The sequence below is a fragment of the Pogonomyrmex barbatus genome, unplaced genomic scaffold, assembly GCF_055798465.1.
Source record: "Pogonomyrmex barbatus isolate J1 unplaced genomic scaffold, ASM5579846v1 scaffold2, whole genome shotgun sequence".
Classification (NCBI taxonomy): Eukaryota; Metazoa; Arthropoda; class Insecta; order Hymenoptera; family Formicidae; genus Pogonomyrmex; species Pogonomyrmex barbatus.
The window spans coordinates 17,618,975-17,639,237 of NW_028297116.1; the positions used below are offsets into that span (position 1 = coordinate 17,618,975).

Sequence of the window (20,263 nt, forward strand, 5' to 3'; positions counted from 1 at the left end):
AGTTCCTTCTCAGCCTCAGCCGGTACCTCGCGGAATTCCCGGATAGAAGGGAATCCGGGATAGCCGCCGGGGAAAACGACCTCGTCCCGGCTCAACGTATGCTAGGTTATGACCTGAATAGCAAATTACTCGTTTACGAGACTGCAACGTACCTACCTGCCTGCCTGCCTGCCTTGCCTGCTTGCCTGCCGCGTTGCTTTTATTGAATCCGAGGAATACCGCGCGTGCACGGCCGGCTTTCTCGCTGCCATCCGAGCGACCTCGACGTTGGTATCCAAAGCCTCGATCGGTGGGCCAAGATTCGGTGCATCCAAGATTCTAAGCAGAATACCTTTCGTCCGTTATAGATTGTATACGTCGGATACGAGGGATCTAGGAAGAGATTATTGGCGCAGGGAGAGATTTTGGGAAACCGCGATGATCGCCGAGAAAAAGATGCCGTTTTCGAGATACCGAGGTCACAATTTTTAAGATGCACGAATGACGAAAATAATCTTCAATATTACAACTGATTGAGAAAAAATTATACTACACGAGGATTATTTTAATGATAATAGCATGTTGTCTGTCAAAAAAAATTGTACTAGATCCAAAAATGCTCGTTTATTTGTCGGAAAAAAAAAAACAGATCAGTGTTGTTAACTTGCACCTGAGATATAATTATAACAGTAAACAGTGTTTTTTGTTTGATCAATAATATACGATTTATCTCGTAAGACGATTTAAGATAATAGTGATTGATCGCTTCTTCATCGCCCAGTAGTAAAATTAGGCTTTTTTTGTTCTCCAGTTTTTAGCACACATTTCAGAATATACTGAATGATCTTTTGTTATCATTACACGTGTATATAATTTACAGACGTAAATTTTAACCAAGCTATATAATTTACGTAAAATTAGCGAGTAAACATGTAATTAATTCATCTGATGTATAATTATCTCGAGATAAAGCTCGTGTGGAAAACTATGAAAACTAGACACCACAGTTTCTAATTACTTCGCAGAAAGTTCGTAAGCGACAATATTGTCTCATTTCATCGCCTATAAAAATGTCATCATTTATAACGAAGCGACTAAAATATAGCGTGTCTATTTTTGCATAACAAACAATTTCTATTTAGTTTGATTTTTTACAGCTTATTTTTTCCATTTCTCTTAACAAATATTATAATTATTCGAAATATACATTTGTTTCTCTTTCGCGGCAATTTAATTAAGTATAAAATATATGGTCCATTATTTAATATTTACGATTCAAAAAATTATATTGAATTAACTGTGAAGAAGATAATTTTGTAATTATTTAATTAATTATTTAATTTAGGTTGAAGAAAAATAGATAAAATTTTTTGCAAATATACATTTTTTTTTCAGAAATCGTTCTCTATTTAAAAAAAATGCAACTTTCAGTAACCAAAGAGATACTACAGTTAATACAATATAATGATTTACATTGGCGAGATCACAAAGGTAAAATCGCATTACTCGCGATGCAGATATACTGCAGTAATGTAACATATACTTGTATACTCATGAGCGTTGCAATCTTCTTCGAGTCACGGTCGGATTACAGCGGGAATTATGAGCGCACGCTTATCTGAGATTTTATAGCCGCGGTTTACTACGAAAGCAGATCGAGATACCTTTATGGCATTGACAAACCTCATAAAATGTACATTTACGCGACGTACGCGAAACGTAAAAATTTGCATACGCGTTTTACTACTTTCCTTTACGTATTCGGATATATTACGTAAAGCTTAACACGGAAATAAATTACGAATAATCAACGGTTGCGCGCGTGTGTTTCTAAGAGCGTACCCCATTTTCCGCAGAATTTACTTTCTCATTTCATCGAAACACGCCATCTACGAAATAAAGACACATCTAACGCCTTTATAAATAATTAACGTAAAAATAGAATCTTCTTCAGAAGGTCAATATTTCCAACAACTTGATCTACTTTGAATTCAAAGCTTTCATCGTCGATCCCAGCACGACGTTTTGCCATACTTCGCATTTTTTAAATAAAATTTGCATGAATCCAGCGATGAGGCGATGGGGTTGGACTCAAAGGGTTAAGAACGTTTGCCAATGATCCTGGCAGGTTGCAGTCGTCTCTGACGATAACAGCCTCTAAAAGATGCAGCTCCGAAGGAGAAAGATACTCTCAAAGAGAGGCCCGAGCTTTTTTGGGCTCCCGCCCTCGTTCGGATCTTCGCAGTGACAGGGGTGACAGGGGGATGACAGACTACGGCGATTGCCGCGGTCCAATTAAGGTGGCGCCCGCCACTTGGCGATGAGTCGAGTGGCGCAAGGGAATAAAGTCGCCCAGTAGGGAGAAAAAGGGGCGCGGAGATGGTGGTTGCGAGAGAAGAGAGTGGACCCGGGGCGGAGAAAGAGTGGATCGAGTCTTCCGTATCCTCTTTTTCTTCTTCGCGGCCGAACCAGGCGTTGCCAGGCGACAGGAGCACCGTTGTCGTCGCCGACCCTCGAAGATGTCACGCAGGGCGTACGCAAAGAGAACGAACTTTTGACCTTTCGAGGACTTCGCCTCACTTGAGCCGTTGTACCGGTGGCGAACTCCACGAGGCACCCTCGGAGTTAACGTACTCCGGTACGTACTCTCCTTTCCTCTCCCTGCTTCAGAAAGAGTTGATGGAGCTCTCTGGTTGCGAATCCTTTTGTATCGAGCGTACTTGTATTCTGTTATTTATTGCTCATTAAGGCCATTTGATTCTGGACTAGATTACATAACATTAATACAAATGTACCAACTAATGTACATTACAGCGAAATTATTTGATAAAAATATCTCTTGATTTTTTTTCATAATTCTTTTGCGAGCAAAGAATGAATATATTTCGTTTGACATGTGTAAAGTTATTTATGATATTTTTTAAAACGTTTACAAGAATCAAAAAACATTTTCGTTTTATCAAAAAAATTTTTTAAAAATTAAAATTTTAATTTGTTTCTCTTGATTTTCTACAATATTATTGTTATTATCGTATTATTTTAGCGAACCAAACTATACAATTTTCCTGCACATGGAGTGTATCTTTAGTAGCCATTAAAAGATGGGACATTCTAATTCTCTGATTCTACGAGCTGTTATCTTCCTCTCTTCCTTTCCTCTTCTCTCTATTTTCCATTCACGACAGCCTTCGCCCAACCACCGTAGCGTTACCCGGAAACTTTATACCCACATCCGCGCCTTTCATCCCTCCGGCCTCACGTACACGCACATGCACACGTATGTCCACGCACGAGCAGAATACGCCCCGGGATATGCTCACCGGCGTTGTTCCCCTCGCTCTAGGCTCCTTTTTGTTTTTTTTTCTTGTCAGCAGAGCGGTGTTCTCTATCCCTGTTTCTTGTCCCGTCTTTCTCACTTGTTCACTGTTCATCTTCTCGAAGCCGTGCTAACCCCGCTTCGCCATTGTTTCGCCTACACGTCCACGGGATGGACGTGCAACGGTGTGCGTTTCCGCGCCATCCCTCCCACCCCGTGCTTTCTTCGCTTCTTTTCTTCTTTTTTTTTTTTTTTTTTTTTTTTTTAACCTTTTCTGCTTTACGAGGACGTATTTCCTGCGTCGAGCATACAAGGCATCTCAACGTATAACCTTTATGGGGTTTCCTGAAATTAAACGGATCCCTTGTCGGGGCCGGGAAGTTTCGCCGAAGAGCGACGCCAATCATCTTGAAAGCAGACGCCGTAAAACGCATTTCGAATCCTCGTTTTTAATGATGTGTTGATTGACTATTTCGTTATTTTCAGCGTAGCTTCTAATACAGAAAAAAATTGGATATATTGTTCAATGCAGAAGATCGATACAGAACAAATTTGATTTCCAAAGAAGTGATATTATTATGACGAAGTATAACACGCCATTCTGAGTTATCGTACACCAAGTTTATTGTATCTTTTTTTATTGAATAGTTTTTCGTGCACGTTCTACTTTGGAACTTAGTTTCAGAGTGATAACTTCTGTTTTATCCTGTACAATATCTATAAAACGCATACATAAGTAAAATTACAATGTAGGACTCAAGAAGAAGGCAAACACGTTACATTTAAATATAGAGTTCTCCTAGTTTTCTTTTCTCTAAATTTAGCCTGACATATCAACTTTTAAACTCTCTGGTAATAATCTTGGTGAATCTAAAAATAAATTTTGTGCATTAATATTTTTGTTGCTATTTTAAAAAATACTGGCGTTTAAGAAAAAAATATAATGTAATCTGATACGTTATATTACATATGCATAAATGGATATGTTCGTCGATTATTGGTGGTGGAAAGAGAATTTCTTTCTCAAAGCGAAACGGGAAAATTTATACCGAGAAGAGATGCAGATGTCGCGGAAAATATATAAAAATTACAGCGAAAGTACAGTACAAATTAAAATAGCAAAAATACAGTATAAAATACAGTATAAATAAATGCGTTCTCTACGACGACATTTAATTCCGTGATGCACCGACAGAAAGAGTCTCGCAGGAATTGTTGGGGGAATTTCCCTCAAAGGCGCGAAGTTTTACAATTCGAGAATCTACTCTCTCGTTATCTTTCTCTCTTTTTCTCTGTCTCTTCCTATTGCTCTCGGTAAACTGATCATCTCTCTTGTCTTTGAAACAGACAGGTTCGTTCTTTCTCCTCTTTCATAACTGTACTAAAAGCTGTACCGAGTGGCGGAAGACACCCTCGCCTCGTTTATACTCGATGCCGTTTGTTCGGCACCATTACGGGGATGGGAAGAACGGGTGAATTATGTTCTATTACCAGATGGATGTTTGAAGTAGAAAAGCTTTTGCTTCTCGAGAGTCTTTCGGAGAGTCCTTCAATGAAAAATTCTGCAGATCAAGTATATCGATTATGAAAACATGATTACGACAGATACGTCGCGATCATGCATCGAAATAATCGATAAATTTTCAAGAATAGAAATACAAGTTATCAATAATGTATCTATATTGTTTATTTCATTACATATTTATAATTAATAATTATATTATATTTTTCTGAGTTATACTGTATAAGTTATACTGTTATACTATTATACTAAGTTATACTAAGTTATACTAAGTTTACTGCATTTTTTATTGAACGATTTTTCGTGCACGTTCCGCTCTTGAACTTAATTTCGGAGTGACTTTTATTTTATCTTATACAATATCTATAAAACGCATAAGTAAAATTATAGCGTGGGACTCAAAAATAAGGCAATCGCATTATGTTTAAATACAGAGTTCTCCCAGCTTCCTTTTTTTTTCTTTTTTTAAATTTAATCCATTGTTTTTTTGTGTCTAAATATTAATACTAATCACTCATTTTTAGGCCAATATTTACAATTCAATGATCTAATTAGACCGAATTAAATTTTAACTCTAAATACAATCGCCTCGTTCCTGCAGGTTGTACGTGCGCAGGTCACTTTCGGGATGTACCCGGGGTGAGAAGTAGATGACCACATTTAACGCCGAACCCGTTAAGCCAGAATACGGGCCATTAAATACGACGCTATAGGGACGCGTAAGAAACTGTCGTATCTAGAAATTGTACCACGCGCTTGTACGTACCGGTAATTCGATATCTACGACACGGGGATGGAATTGCAGCGGCCGCCGGAATGAATGGACATCGAGCGATCGGTTCGATCAACTTTGCGATACTTGCGCAATCGAGATAAAACCGGGCTACGCGAGGCATTCTCGCCGTTCCGCGATTAGCGTGCGAGGGATCGAGGAGGGCGAGGAGACAGAGGGAGAGGAGGGGGCGAAGGAAAATCGTGAGGGGATTCGCGCGGCGCAAGGAGAAAACGAGTACGACGGGATTTCGAGCGGATTGAGCTAGCTGGCTCTCTCTGCTCGGTCAATTATGCAATGCCGAATATCGACTATCTGCCAGGAGCAGAGGCAGCGAGCACGCGAAGGGTGTACGATGACTGGTCCGACGATAATTGGATCTCATGAATAAAGAGTTAGCCGGGAAAATTCGCTTTTGGTACGACGAACGACGTGTATATTTTTGCAACGTACAAAATACCAATTATATCAAGCGGGAGCGCCGCCTTCGATCCCGCGGTTACATTTCGGGGCCGCGAAACGTAGCGTCGGAAGACCTGACCTACTTCCGAGCTTGAGGGAATTTTGGATATAAAAGTATTTCCTTCCCACCAAAGAGGATTGACCTCTTGACTGAGTTCGAAGAGAGAAAATATGAGATTTCTGCTCGGCGGAGTTAATCAGCGCGATATATATTTTCTTTCATTAAAAATTACAATATATACAACATGTACAAAAAGTTTATAATTCTCTTCCTCTTGTTGCCCTATTTTCACATTTTTTTTTTTACAAAGTCCTGGGCAAGCATTGCTCTCCGAACTCACGAAAGATTCGACTCAGGAGCGAATCCTGGAAGCTTCTCCGGACTTCTCCGGGAAGTCAAAACCACGATCGCTTTGATCTCATCTGCAAACCGAACAGAACTCGCTCCGGGAGTTCCGGGAACTTCTGACCTCGTTCCTTTCGCGAAACACGGGATGGTCGCTATTTCGAGACGCATTACATTGTGCCCCGCTTTTGCTTGGGGTTCCGCGCAAATTCGGAACGCTAATCGGCTCCGCTCCCCCGGTTTCCACGAAACTCCGGATCGTCCAGCCTCGAGCCGGCGCTCTATTTCCGGCACTAATGACGGAATAACTATCGCGGCGGGGGCGCCCTCTCATAATTGTCCGCGTTACAAGCCGGTCGGTTTAATTGACGCGGCCGGCTCTTCTAACGATGCCATGGTACTCCGCTTTTCAGGCTGTATTCATGACAGTCTTGATGGAACAATATATGGATTTAGAGAAATACGAGCTCTGTGTGTGTGTGTGTGTGTGTGTGTGTGTGTGTGTGTGTGTTGCAATCTGTACTTTATTAATTAATACTACATTGCTGCAACACATTCGATCACAAGATCTTACATCGTTATCTTTTCCCAGAAGAGCTTGTTAACCATAACTAACTCTACCGATCGCGAATACAGCATCGTGCGTTTTGTAATGTCGGGGCAGGAACGATAGCGAGTATAATTGGAAGGTTGTCTGTGAGAGGAAATTAGAAACAGACATTACGCGAATCTCAGGGATCTCAGGGATCTCAGGGTTGCGAGATCGTAAACTTGCAAATTACTAGAAGATTCAGTTGGGGTTGTAAAATTTAGATTCCACTGCTTTCTCCTATTTCTGATATGAGGTAGTATAGAAATTTGACATATTGGAACTCGGTCTCGACTGATTGTCTGTACTGTCTTTTTAATATTAAAAAAAAAAAGACTGTTAATTATTATTACCGTCAATAATCTTTAATTATAATCCTCTTCACTTTACGTGGAAAGTTGGAGCCGACAGGAGGAGGGGGATTTTCAATTGTCCGAACTTGCACGGCCGCACGTATGTAACCATTCGAAAAGTGACATTAGTATTCGGGATGTGGTGGCCGACCCTCGGTGTAGGGTCGCTTTAAGCGTCTTTCAGAAAATGGAGTAATTTCGAGGAAGGTGGAATACCGTGGCATAGCGAGGGAGAAGATCGCACGAAGGGTTGCGAGCGAGTCGAAGCGAGGTGAGGCAGTTTGAGCCGGAAGTCGTAAAGTGGCACAATGCAGCATCATAACGTCCCACCCTCCGCCCCCCCCCACCCTCCCTCATCGTCATCCCCTGCGCACAGGTACGCAACACAATGCGGGCAGGCTGCTGCTTAGAGTCGTTCCTCGCGTCGCTTACGTTCATAGTTTCGGTATTGATCTACGTCGCGCAAAGTGGATGTCGTAACGTAACGGGCATTCCGAATCGCTGTCAGAATTTTAATCATCGACATAACCCGACTCATCTAAGAGTTATAAGCAAGATGCCTGTATACGCATTGTATAAAAGAGAGCACAAAGCGTGATATTCGAGGCCAAATATATTAACGATAGAAATTTAGACGAACTAATAAAAAATTAATAAAAAAATTAATAAATAAATTAAATAAACTAATAGGAATTTAAATGAACTAAATAAAATAATGTAATATGTAAACGTATAGTATTTCATATTCTTGGATTTCTTGCGTGACAAAATTAATTTATTCCGATATGAAATATTTTGCACAACTTTGTGAAACGAAACTAAACTTATTTTAATTTAGTTAAAATTTCGTATAATTCTAAAATATTTAGTAAAATATTTAATATAATTTTAGTTTCTTTGTTGTATTATTACACTAACGACACTTTACTCCGCTTGGTTTAATCAAGCGGAACATTTAGGTTCCAATTATGTATTCTATAAGTGAAACAAAATTATAATATTAAACTTCTGAATTTCTGCAACAAAGTAGTCCTTAAAAATATCGTCGGAACCTTGGAAAGATCCGACACGGGCAAAACCAGTTCACGGCGCCTCATAATTATCCCGGCGCCCGATTATTATAATCGCTGAAATTACCGGCGAGGCTATAAGCGCCGTTGTTTGTGAAATCATTTTTCTGAGTAACGAATCATCGTTTCATTGGTGAACGGGCGTCATTATCCCTGGCGTTAACCGTGTTGTCCGGGCCGCCGTTGGCAATTAGGAGTTACGAGAAACTCGCTGCTAACATAAGAGAGTGGAAACTGTTACCGCTATATACGCATTACCCACTCGACCCGAGATAAGAACTGATAAGAGAATACCCGAATCCGGAGCTCGGCTTTTACTTTTTATTTCGAATTTTATAGCTCGCTACCGGTCATCGCCACCGACGGAGAGGATTTTCCGATGACGTTTCGAGAGGTTTCTTCGGTAACGAAATTGCCATTTAACTTCTCGCGCTTCGAAGGTAAAGGCGGAATATCGCGCGATACGCACCCGTCTGCGCGGGTTGCAACGCACACGCGCACACGCCCACACGTATAGAAGGTAGAATACCCGTATTGGACGACGTTGCACGGACTTCAACTAGCTTTTACGACTTACGTGTTACGCGTCAGCCTTTATGCTTTACGTTTACGTTTTATATATATATATATATACGATGGCGTTATGCCCTCGTAACTTCATCCGGGCGTATCGGTGGTGCAGTCGAAACTTCCATGCGGAGGTATCGTGGGATGGAAAAGCAATGGGAAGGGATAAATGGGAGCACGGGAATAAAAATGAGAAACAAGGACGAAAGAGGACGAGTGGGCGAGCAAAGAGTGGAGAGAGATGAGATGATGACGAGATGAAAAGGGCAAAAGGGTTGGAGATGGAAGGAGGAAAACGAAAATGAGGAAATTGAAAACTAAATAATATTAAACTTATAAATAATTTAAAATAAAGAATATAAAATAGAATATAATGAAGCAAGTGGGACAATATATGAAATTTTAATACACCTGACATTTATCTAAACTCATTCATGATTGCATCTTTATGACTCATACATGATTTATTTTCCATTTATTAATTTATTAATATATAAAATATTATAATATTGCATATTTCCATATTTCGCGTTAATATCTTAGTAGTTAAATAATAATTTCTCGCGATTCAATTTCGTCATTAATATGCGTACAAGTGGTTAAACGCGAGAAAACAATGAAAGAAAGTAGCATACTAATTTCTGTTAGAAAGAACATTATTGCATAGCGATATTAATGTTACCGGTATTATAATGGCGTGTTGTGCAGTCAGTCGTCCCGCTGGAATATTGCCACTGTAGATTTCCATTTAAACGACGTCGCGGCATTTCCCGGCATTTGTATTCCAAATCGGAGCAATGCGTGACGCGCGTATTGGCGCGGCTCGTTTCGATAAACCGCCGATCGATTTGTACACGCCCGATCGAACATTTTTTTCTCTTTTTTTTGCGCGATAATGAATCTTATTATATGCGTCAACTCGCGTCGCGATTTCTGAAGTATCGTAGAAAAATAGTGGGAAATAAAGTAGCGAGGATTTACTTCGAGACTTTACTACTCGTCAGAAATCATCAGAAATCATTTTACGAACGATTTGTATGGATGACTCATACGTTTCTTTAATCAACATTGTCATCTGTCTTATTCTTGTCTCTTGATTAATTCGATTGGGTTGACGTTTCAAATAAATTCCGGACACGACTTTCTTCTGGATGCGAGCGAAACGCGTTATTTATCGCCTCTGTGTGGGAAATATCAACGACTGCGATCATGTGAAGTAACAAGTTTAAACGCCGGGGATTAGTTACGTTACTGTCGAGAAATCGGATTATCTCTATCCTTTATCTCTACGAACGAGTCATTTCGCTCTCTGACGTCGCGCTGCTTTGACAGCTCCAAATACGACACTATACATTTTTTATCTCCTTTTCCCTCTCTCTCTCTCTCTCTCTCTCTCTCTCTCTCTCTCTCACATCTTTTTTTCTGTCAATACTCTTTGCGCGACGTTCTTATCGCGACATACGCGGCGCTATTGATCTCCCCTGAGCGCTCCTGGTAAAAAGGACACAATCGACAATCCGCGCTCGTCCGTAACCCTCGGTACGCGCTCCGGTACTCCCTCGGGGGTGTCTTTGAGGGAAGAAAAGGAACGGGCGGTAACCTATCAGGAGTTCATACACGTGGAAGGTATGTCGGAACGCCGGGAAAGCGCAGGCTCCGGCGGACCGCAAGGGATTACAGGATGCGAGGGTGGAAAGGGGTGGAGAGAGAAGAGCGACAGGAGCGGGAGAAGGGTTAACGCACAGACAGAGGGGGATGGAAAAGCCGTAGCGGAGCGTACCGCGCGTAGCGGGGAGGTGACCGCTGGTGACCGCTGATGCGAAAATCATACACCACCCTGCGGCTTTGCTATCAATGTTACATCGCATGGAAAGCCCCGGCGAGCGCGACGCTTTAAATACTTAAATTTATAGCCTTGCGAGAGGGAAGGACTGGCGCCATGGATGCTACATGAGTCTGTAACATATTGCGCGTGACAACAACATTCCATAATTCCGATTATCCAGCCTGTGAAATATGTTTGCAGACATTTTAGAGACATCGACGCAATTTAGATTAGAAAAACTATAATTATATAGTTTAGATATATAAGTAAAGACAATTGTTTAGTTAGCTTGTATTTCATTTATATTTTTTTACCTATAAAAAAAAATTAGAAATATTTTTCGCTCGAATTCTGAATCTTTGTATTATTTTAGGAAGTGACATGATGGTACTGCTACTTAGCATCGTTTGTCGTATTTAAATTAAAAAAAGAATTATTAATATTTAGTTTTATTTGTTGCGCCGCCGGGTCTGCAGACTAAAATGCTATAAACAGAATATTATTAAACTGAATAACCGCGTGTGCGAATGCGCCGCATTTGATGTCACTGATATTAATCAGCTTGATTATTAATTAGCCATTAATATTCCACACCCTAATACTCCTCTACCTTCATGTTCGCCGCATACCCGCTTTTTTTCCGCTCGCTTCTGTCGCATTTTTTTTAAACTCATCGTCTCATCCCACGACAAGATAATGTAGGACACAGCCTACTCAACGTATTCAATTTATTTGTATTTGTAAATAATGCCGTCTCTATGTCATTTTTCTCGATGCGCTCTTTTAAAACGCGGACGGAAAAGATGTCAGAAGCAGAGCAACGAAGTTACGCGCCAGTAATCTTCTTTTCGCAATCTATAACAGACATCGATAAATAGCTTCGACGCGACAAGGATTCCAATTACTTAATTATTAGAAAAAAACTTCGCATCGGACATGATACTTTCTTGATACGATAGTCCACACATTCCGCCACATTCGCGCAGAATTCTTTTCATCTTCGTCACGACGACTTTCCGCTGCGGTTTTCAAAAGCGATATCTTTTTTTATCGATTAAACACACAGAGGGTCGTTGACGCGGTCCAAGTGCAGGATGCATCCGGGAGGAAAACGGAGTTCTCTCCCTCGTGGCTGCAGATGTCGAATCAATCGCAACGGTGGCTGCCGGGATGAACCTCCGCGACGCTTGCTACCCTGTGAAACGGGCGCGCTTTTCGGCACCGGCTGGCGCTCCGGAGCGACGCGGTGCAAATCGACGCCGCATCCCGGCGCGCATCCCGTGAGAACGCGGGCGCGGGCTCGATATCGCAATTCCCGCTGTCCCCGTGCGCACACCTTGACCGGCCTCCTGGCAGCCTGATACGGGAGTCCCGGATTTTCGGGCAAATCGGCAGTTTTTCTGCCGGGATGGCCCGGCGCACCCCCGTAGGACCTGTGCATCACCTGTGCAGGTGGGTCTCTCCCGCGGGAGACGCCCGCGAGAACGCGCACAGCGAGAGAGAGAGAGAGAGAGAGAGAGAGAGAGAGAGAGAGAGAGAGAGGGAGAGAGGGAGGGAGGGAGGGAAGAGTGAGGATCGCGGCGCGATCGTTGTTTCCCGCGGGAAGAAGGGCGCGTACGCGACGCCGGCGATCGAAGGTGTCACGATCGTCAACTGATTTCCTAATTTCGCGAAGGCGGCCGTCGGCGAGACGCGACGCGACGCGACGCCGCGCGTCGCCCCGGCTAGACCGACGTGCGCCTCGTGACGCAAGCACTTTCGACAATCCACCGACGTCTAGGCGCAAACAGGAGGGCATGTCGGCCCCGGGGATGCGTCTCAGCAACTTCGGACGAGGAGAGGTGGCGGAACACCCTCCGCTGGTGGGTGTATTTCGATGCCACGTGGCGGCGGTGGCGACTGTGGCTCGCAGTTCTCATCTTGTCTCGAGGCGGCAACCCCTCGATAATGTTGCACACGATAACGATCATGTCTCGTGTGCTCGCTATAGGATACGAATCTTTCGTTACGCTTTTTGCATGATTTTGGAGAAATTTGCCGTGAGCGAATTGCGCGGATAAAACGATCGCTTTGGTCCGCGTTTTTAAGGAGCCCGAAAATTCGCGCTTTTTGCATAGCGACATTCGACAATAATATTGAGACGTCGCTCTGAGTAGAGCTTGGATTCGAGACACATCGAAATGACGTGTTCGATTTCTAAAGGCACGTACTTCAGCACGTGGAGGGAGAGTCGTGGCTTATCCCGAATTAGGAAACTATGCGAGGGCGATGGTCCTTCTTCCCACGGGAAACCCGGCGAGAGGCGAGTGTGGGAAGGATCAAATCTCGCGGTGGGGCGAATCGTTAGATGCATAGAAAATACCGTGTGGAAAATGCGTAGTTGGGGAAACTGCGAAAGTCTTTTTCCCAGGAGTACAGAAGAGACAAGAATTTTACTATTTCTAGGATCACTCCCCTGCACTCACACGAATATACCTAGAATTCGAATAACCTGGACTTGTTTTTTGTCGATATTTGTACTTTGTCGATATTCGAGCAATGGGATATTTTTTTACCGAACATTCTCTTTATCTCATTTTATTCGATTGTAATTAATATAAATAAATATATTTTCTCGCAGTATATTTATATTTTATTGTCTAAACAATGAAGTGAATTGCAGATTTTAATTTTATGTAACTGCAATTTCTTTCTTGCATTCTTTCTTCCCTCGCACTATGCCAGATTAGCTAATAAATCTTTAGGAAATATTAATATAGATTTTTTTTGTTAATACAATTATAATTCATATATTATTTAAAAATGAAAGTAGAGAATATTTAAGTATAAATTTTGTTTTTTAGATATAAAAAAAAGAATTCAATCGCGCGAAGAAGTAAAAACAACGCCGTCAACAATATTTCATCAGCCTAACGCCAGGCCGATTATTCCGATCACCGATATCTGACCAGTGCTAGCTAAATGGCCATTTTCGTCCACTCTGTTCGGTTGCCATCCCGCGGGCAAGGCTCTCCCGGAGAGCCTTCTTCAAACTGCATGACCTCCTAGTCACGAGGGAAATTCGCTGTCCCGGTGCCGGGAATTTTCTCGCCCGACAAAGGTTTCGTTCCCCCTCGATTTCCGGGATTGAGCTAGGTCAGGGAAAGCGAAAGCACGCGGGCTTTTCCTGCGCGCCTGCTTACGGCTCGTGTCTAGTTCTGGCACGGAGACCGCACGGTTTTCCGTTCCGACGACAAACAAGCGGCTGGGACGCGGCGTGTCCCGCAGGATTCCCGGTCGGTCGGTCGGTCGGTCGTTCGTTCGTTCGTTCGTTCGGGCGAGCTTCCTACTCGCGCGTTTGTTAGCCTGTTACATCAGTGCTTCAATTTTTCGTCAAAATTCCATTTTCGTGGAAAAACCACGATCCACAAAATGTCGATGTCACACAACTGGTCTCTCGGTCGACGCGACCTCGCTCGCCGAATATTATTTGACAGATCCATTTATTCGGACACGCTATAATTATGCCGCGATGACATGTTTGACGGAATAAACCGCGGAGAGGAAAGAGAAGATATCGAACGGGATGTGCATTCTACTAAAAAATCGCCCGGAATATACATGAAAGGATAATTAAATTTATGTACTCTAACGGTTCTAATGAAATTGACTCCCGTTTTAATAAAGTCACCTAGCGATTGAAGCGAAATGTATCAAAATTCCCGACTCTTGAAGATTCTCCTCTTCGAGCATCCGACAAGAGAGATTAATTTATTATAGAAAGCAGGTTAGTTAAATATACATTTTGGCTCTTTGCATTTTGAATTGTTTTCAACAATTGACGTTAATAGGCGTCGCACGATTTTCACGTCAGGTATGACCGGTTTTGACACATTTCCCGCAGAATATCAGCTTTCATGACTCGCTTTAATAGCGTATTTGGATAATGACAATCAATTTGGTTGTTTGATGCATAATAGTCACCGTCGAGATCGCTCCCTATTTTATTAATTTCGCGTAATGTTAATACGACCTGTGATACACGGAGTGATTACGTTATACATTCCCGTGATGATAAATTCATCGTGTTTTAAACCGCGATAAATTAGCGATGTTAACGCTTCGTTAAGAGAACGAAGCGGCGGCAATTGTTTACTTTTGCACGAATATTCATTTTGCGAATTTATCGCGGATACGCGATTCTGCGCCACAGCGAACGTCAATTGTAGCGCAATATATTACGATCTCCCTGTTAATATAAAATCTCAAGAGTTGCCAGCCTGTGTGTAAAATAGAAAACAATATCCGCGGCGCACCGTGATGTAATGTATGCACGATCTATAAATAACAAAGTGTACGAAGCGCAGTGATTTGAGGCGGAATTAGATGTTTGTCCGATCGATAATGGACGATAGGTCATCGGATTGACATTACGGACTCTATCAGAAATGTCGACGGGGGCCTTGCGAAGCAAGTTCGAATGCCGCTTGTTGGCCGGTCTGCATTCCTGGTAAAATCGCCTAGACTTTTCGAGAATGTTTTCCAAGCTATCCGCTTTTCCGGGTCACTTTCGGAATAGACGAGAACACCTCCAGCGATGCGGGAGCTCCTGATGGGAAGGGTGGTTCTAGCTGGGGTTAGTTCTTATCTATCGAACAGATGGGTAATGTTATCGCGAGCCTAATGACACGAAGTATCGTATTTAATTGTTTATTAACTATTGTTTATTTGTATATTTTCATTACGATACAAATTTGACGAATGGAAATCCGAAATGGAAGAAAGGAAATGATTCATTAGCGTACAGATTCACGAGATAGAACTTTATTTTCTTTCTCCTCTCTCGGGGGGGGGGGGGAGGGGGGGGCGAACAATGGTCGACAATAGTTACATTGCGATTCTCATTTACATTTTATTACCTCTGATACGCTGATACCGTATATGATCACGGCGCAATCGGTGCACGTTCTTAAACCAGTTTCCACAGAGACCCGCAAACAATTATCACCCTTCTGGGTTCGCGTTAATGAGTCCGTTAATCACGTGTTCCCCGTCCGTCTAATTATTTCATGCTCGACGATACGCGACGCGTCAGGTCGACGGGAATTAAATGTGCGTGCGTGACGCGGCGAGGTCGTGCAAGGCGAGCAACCTCACGCAGGCTCGACAGTTCGCGCGCGATCGCGGCCGGTCAATCGAATGAGCGCGCGCGCGCTCGCTCTCGCACGCGTGTGCGTGCGTGCGCGTCGCGTGGCTCTGAAAACCGGGGGAACACCTATGGAGCAGAGATACATTAAGGTGTGCCCATACGACGCACGCAGGATTTTGCGCAGTTGAACGTCAGATATATCTTTTTATTAAGAAACTTATTTGTTTACTAATTAATTATTTAAATTTGTTTCACTTAACTGCCCGAAAGAGAGGTTTATGTCTAATAAAATTTTTATTATTGTAAAAATTATAATAATAAAAAGATATCGTTTAATATAATTGAAATTATATTCTAATGGGAAATATTTTCGAGTAGTATTTATCATTTTATATATTTTATCATTTATATTTTATTGTTTTAAATTTTATATCAAATGGAATTTTTTTTCTTACGAGCATTTAAAAAATTTTTGATGGTGGATTGATCACTATCATTAGTGGCCACTAGAGCACCATTGAAAAGTCAAGTGCCAATCACGGATGACCTCCGTAGTTGTTAACGTGTTAAAAAGAAAGAAAATTATAGTGCAAGTCTGAGAGTATCAAAGATTCAATCGATATTTAATAAGTGGTTGAAGGTAACCGAACAATTTAAAAAAATGGATTTTTCTTGGAGGTCAGAGAAAAAGATAAGTATGCATTGAGAGAATGATATATTTATTAAAGTATATTTATTAAAGTAAAGTAAGTCGTAGAATTCGAGAGAGAAAGTCATAATGAATCATGTTCTCTTTTTTGTAAAATTCAAAATTTTCACTAAGATTATTTACAATTTCGTATAATTTTAGCACACATTTATTTCGATTTATTCAAATAAACGTTTACTGAAATTCTTTACAATTTGCTGGAAACTTTCGGAAAACTATATAATAAACTTTCGGATAACTATATAATAACTATATAATATATAAAATATAACTATATAATTATATAATAGTAATTGTTGAGTATCTCACAAAATATCTATGAAAAGTTTTTCCAATCAATCAAATTCTTACTTGATTATTATACATTTATCTTTCTCTTTTAACATTTTTTTTTTCCAAAAGATCTCTACAATTATTATACATCTTTCTGAAAAAGAATACTGAAGTTCCACCGTTAGTATTATTCTGAATTCACTATAAAAGTGATCTAACCGTCTTATTTACGATCAAATCTTATTAGTATGCGTTCTTTTCTGCTTTCCTCGAACGTGCCTTTCCTTCGCTTCTTCGAAGAATACTTCCGCGAAGGATCGCAAATTGTTGCGAGCATCGCCCGGCAGGACTTCAGTCCACATTGAAACGGCTTGGTTTCGCGTGCGAGTCCCGGATCTATGATGTCAGACGTGAGGCAGCCGGAACGGCCGTCGTTAACGCGTGTGGACAGACCTTAAGCTTGACAGCGCGATGGCATTCCAACCGGTAACTCCTGTTCGCGGGGCCCACAAGGATAGAAAGGTGTCTGGCCGGTATAGACTGCTGTTCGCTCCAGTCGGAGCAGTTTGCCTAGTGGACGCACACCTACAGCGCGATCAACAAACAACAATCTCTAGAAAATGATACCTGAGGCGTTGGAAAGTAGCGGCCGGCTAAAGGAATTTCGCACCGATTTTACATTCCTTCGTCACGGATGGCGCATCCGACAGTAATGTAGCATCTGTGTTTAGAATCCGCGAACGATCACTATTGCGACGCGGAACTTTCGACTTTTAGTGCTAAAAAAAGGATACCAGTAACTAGTTAGTTTGATCTAGCTTAGATACACTTCAATGAAGTATCCATTGAAGACAATTTTATTGCCTTCTCAATGAGTCTTGAGCGAGCAAGGAAGAGAGCACTGAACTATACGCGATATAAACCAGTTTTAATTATGCATATTACATCCAAAAAAGAGAGACGGAGAGAGAAAAGGAGGTATACTTTTGACAGATGGCGATATTGATGGATACTGTTTTGCAGCGCCGATAGTAATTCATTTTGTTGAAGGGCGAAGAGGAGGAAAGATTGAAAATGGCAGATTGCGTGCATCGAAAGACTCGTTATTAATGATGGCACATATGGAAATCAGGAACCGGGTTATCAGATTTCGGAAACGATATTTCACTGAAGAGACGTCGTTATGGTATTCAAACCGCTCGGCAACTGCTGAGAATGCACGCGAACTCTCGTTACGCTTGAAAAGGTGTCTGGTGGATATGGATCGATTCGAAGCAGTTCGCCATTTGTACAGAGCCGTCAACAAGAAACGTGCCAGCTGAGATACTAATTGCGAGCGAGAGTGATATATTAAGTCATAACGCGGGAACGGCTTCATGCAGCGTCACGCAGAAAAATGTCTATTTTATCCTCTAGTGTCGAAATTGAAGTATTTACGATATTCCGAAAGCCTTGAAAATCTCTCCAAAAGATGATTAAAGACGATGCCTTTTTTTTCGCAGTTTATAGCAAAATAAAAGAGATTTATTGATTTATATTACTATATTACTTTAAAGTTCGCACCGTCGCGTTTAAATTAACGCTGAATTATGAAAAAAGGTCAATAATGGCCCGGTCGTAGGATAAGCCGTTAAAACTCAAGCGTAAAGAGACGAGCGTAACTTAAATCAAAATACGCGAGGTCCCACCTAGTAACCGGTTTGTCATTATAATTTTTATTAAATAATAATATGAGATACGCTGGCTTTTACGGCCGCGCCGCCGCATCGATGCGAGCTACCCCTCGTTAAACAAACCCCTTCATCATGCGCTCGCGCCGTCCCGGATGACGGAAGTTAACACCCCAGCTTTACGGACCCTCTTTGCGATTATGTAGGCAGAGCCACGGTGTACCGTGTACCACCCACGCTCTTCCTCGTCGTGCGTTATTATGCGTGCTAAAGTGCAGTAGCGTGGGAACAAAGAGCGCGTGGCCAATCGCGTATAGAATAAAAATCCTTTGAAAGGCGCCCGTTTCTCTTGGCGGACTTGTTGTTGTTGAACGGGCGCGTTGATAATCACTTAAAACTCACGATAAACTCGAGTATGCATCATTCGTATGAATTTCAAAGACTAAACGAATATAAAAGCACCGCTCGGCGCTGCGTTTGTCTATCAAAAAAATATTACGTGCTCCCCCTCCCCCCCCCCACTCCCCTTCCCCCTTTCTACCACCACAAAGAACGCCACTTGCAGTTTTGTTTTAAATATTTTCCGGTGGTGAAATTACTACACCCGCGAAATTACCTCGTTCAATTATTAAAGGGACTTTTGTAACATTACTTCCGGCAACTTGTACATCGGTGCGATTTGATATTTATTACAGGTAAGAACAATAAGTAGGAAACGTCTTGTAAAACGTTAAGGACGTATTCCCGAGAGAGGTAAGCGTTTTTATATAGCTTTCCAAGAATGTTCTCGGCGAACGACATATCGCGTCGAGTGATCCTTCATACAACGAACGGGTCCTTCGAAGGGTATGATAAAATCGAGGATAAAGACTTGTTTTTTTTTTTTTTTTTTTTTTTTTTTCCATCGCGGTGAGGAAAGTGGTGAGGTGTGTGTCACATGGGATTTCCTTGCGGTCTCCGCGTACAGGATACGCTACTCGATTCTTTCATCCTAACGTGCGTTGCGGCACGCGTATCTTTTACACATCAATTTACACTGTCTCTCACCAATGCAGCAACGTAATCACATTGCGGCATCCCAAGTTCGTCCGATCCGGCCAGCTTTATTGCCGCTTTTTGCTTAGACAGATCCATACATATATGAGTAATTACGGAGAGTAATTATGGAGAAGGATGATAAATTCGAATGTGAGCTACAAATAGATTAATGTCAGAATTTATCCGCGACATTTGCATGTGCACAAAGTAGATGTAGTACTTTTTCTTAATGACTGTTGCGCGCGAGAAAATGTGCAGAAAAATAAATTTTCTATTCCGAATTTGCATTTTTCTGCTCTTTTTTTATGCGAAGATACAACGCCAATAAAGCAGGACGAATCCTGGCAAACCTAATTGAATGTAACATCTTTTATAGATAATAAATATTTTTACTGTCATTTTTACGGCATTTTGTAAAAGACTTAATGTTTTTTTATTCATTTTATTTATAGAAGTTTTACTTACATAATTATACACTTTGACAAGAGAATGTTGCTTGCATAATTGTACACAAATTAATTACTGAAAAAATAAAATCTACTGGTTATATTTAATTTAGCAATCTAGAGGAATTGCGATTTTTCATCCTTATTTCGAATATATTATTACGTTGATATTTTGATTAATAAAGTAAAAGATGTTTA

The 20,263-nt window shown here is 41.5% G+C and overlaps 1 protein-coding gene and 1 long non-coding RNA gene across 5 annotated transcripts in view; both read left to right on the forward strand.

The window, feature by feature from the left end:
* Positions 1 to 20,263, forward strand: part of LOC148936725 (uncharacterized) — a 111,513-nt gene that overhangs the window by 83,600 nt on the left and 7,650 nt on the right. The gene's annotated exons all lie outside the window — the stretch shown is intronic.
* On the forward strand, positions 11,405 to 13,625 carry LOC148936726 (uncharacterized). The gene is made up of 2 exons (XM_089075993.1): positions 11,405 to 12,858; positions 12,958 to 13,625. Exons 1-2 carry the CDS (start codon positions 12,598 to 12,600, stop codon positions 13,390 to 13,392), a joined length of 696 nt encoding a protein of 231 aa, XP_088932119.1. The 5' UTR covers positions 11,405 to 12,597; the 3' UTR covers positions 13,393 to 13,625.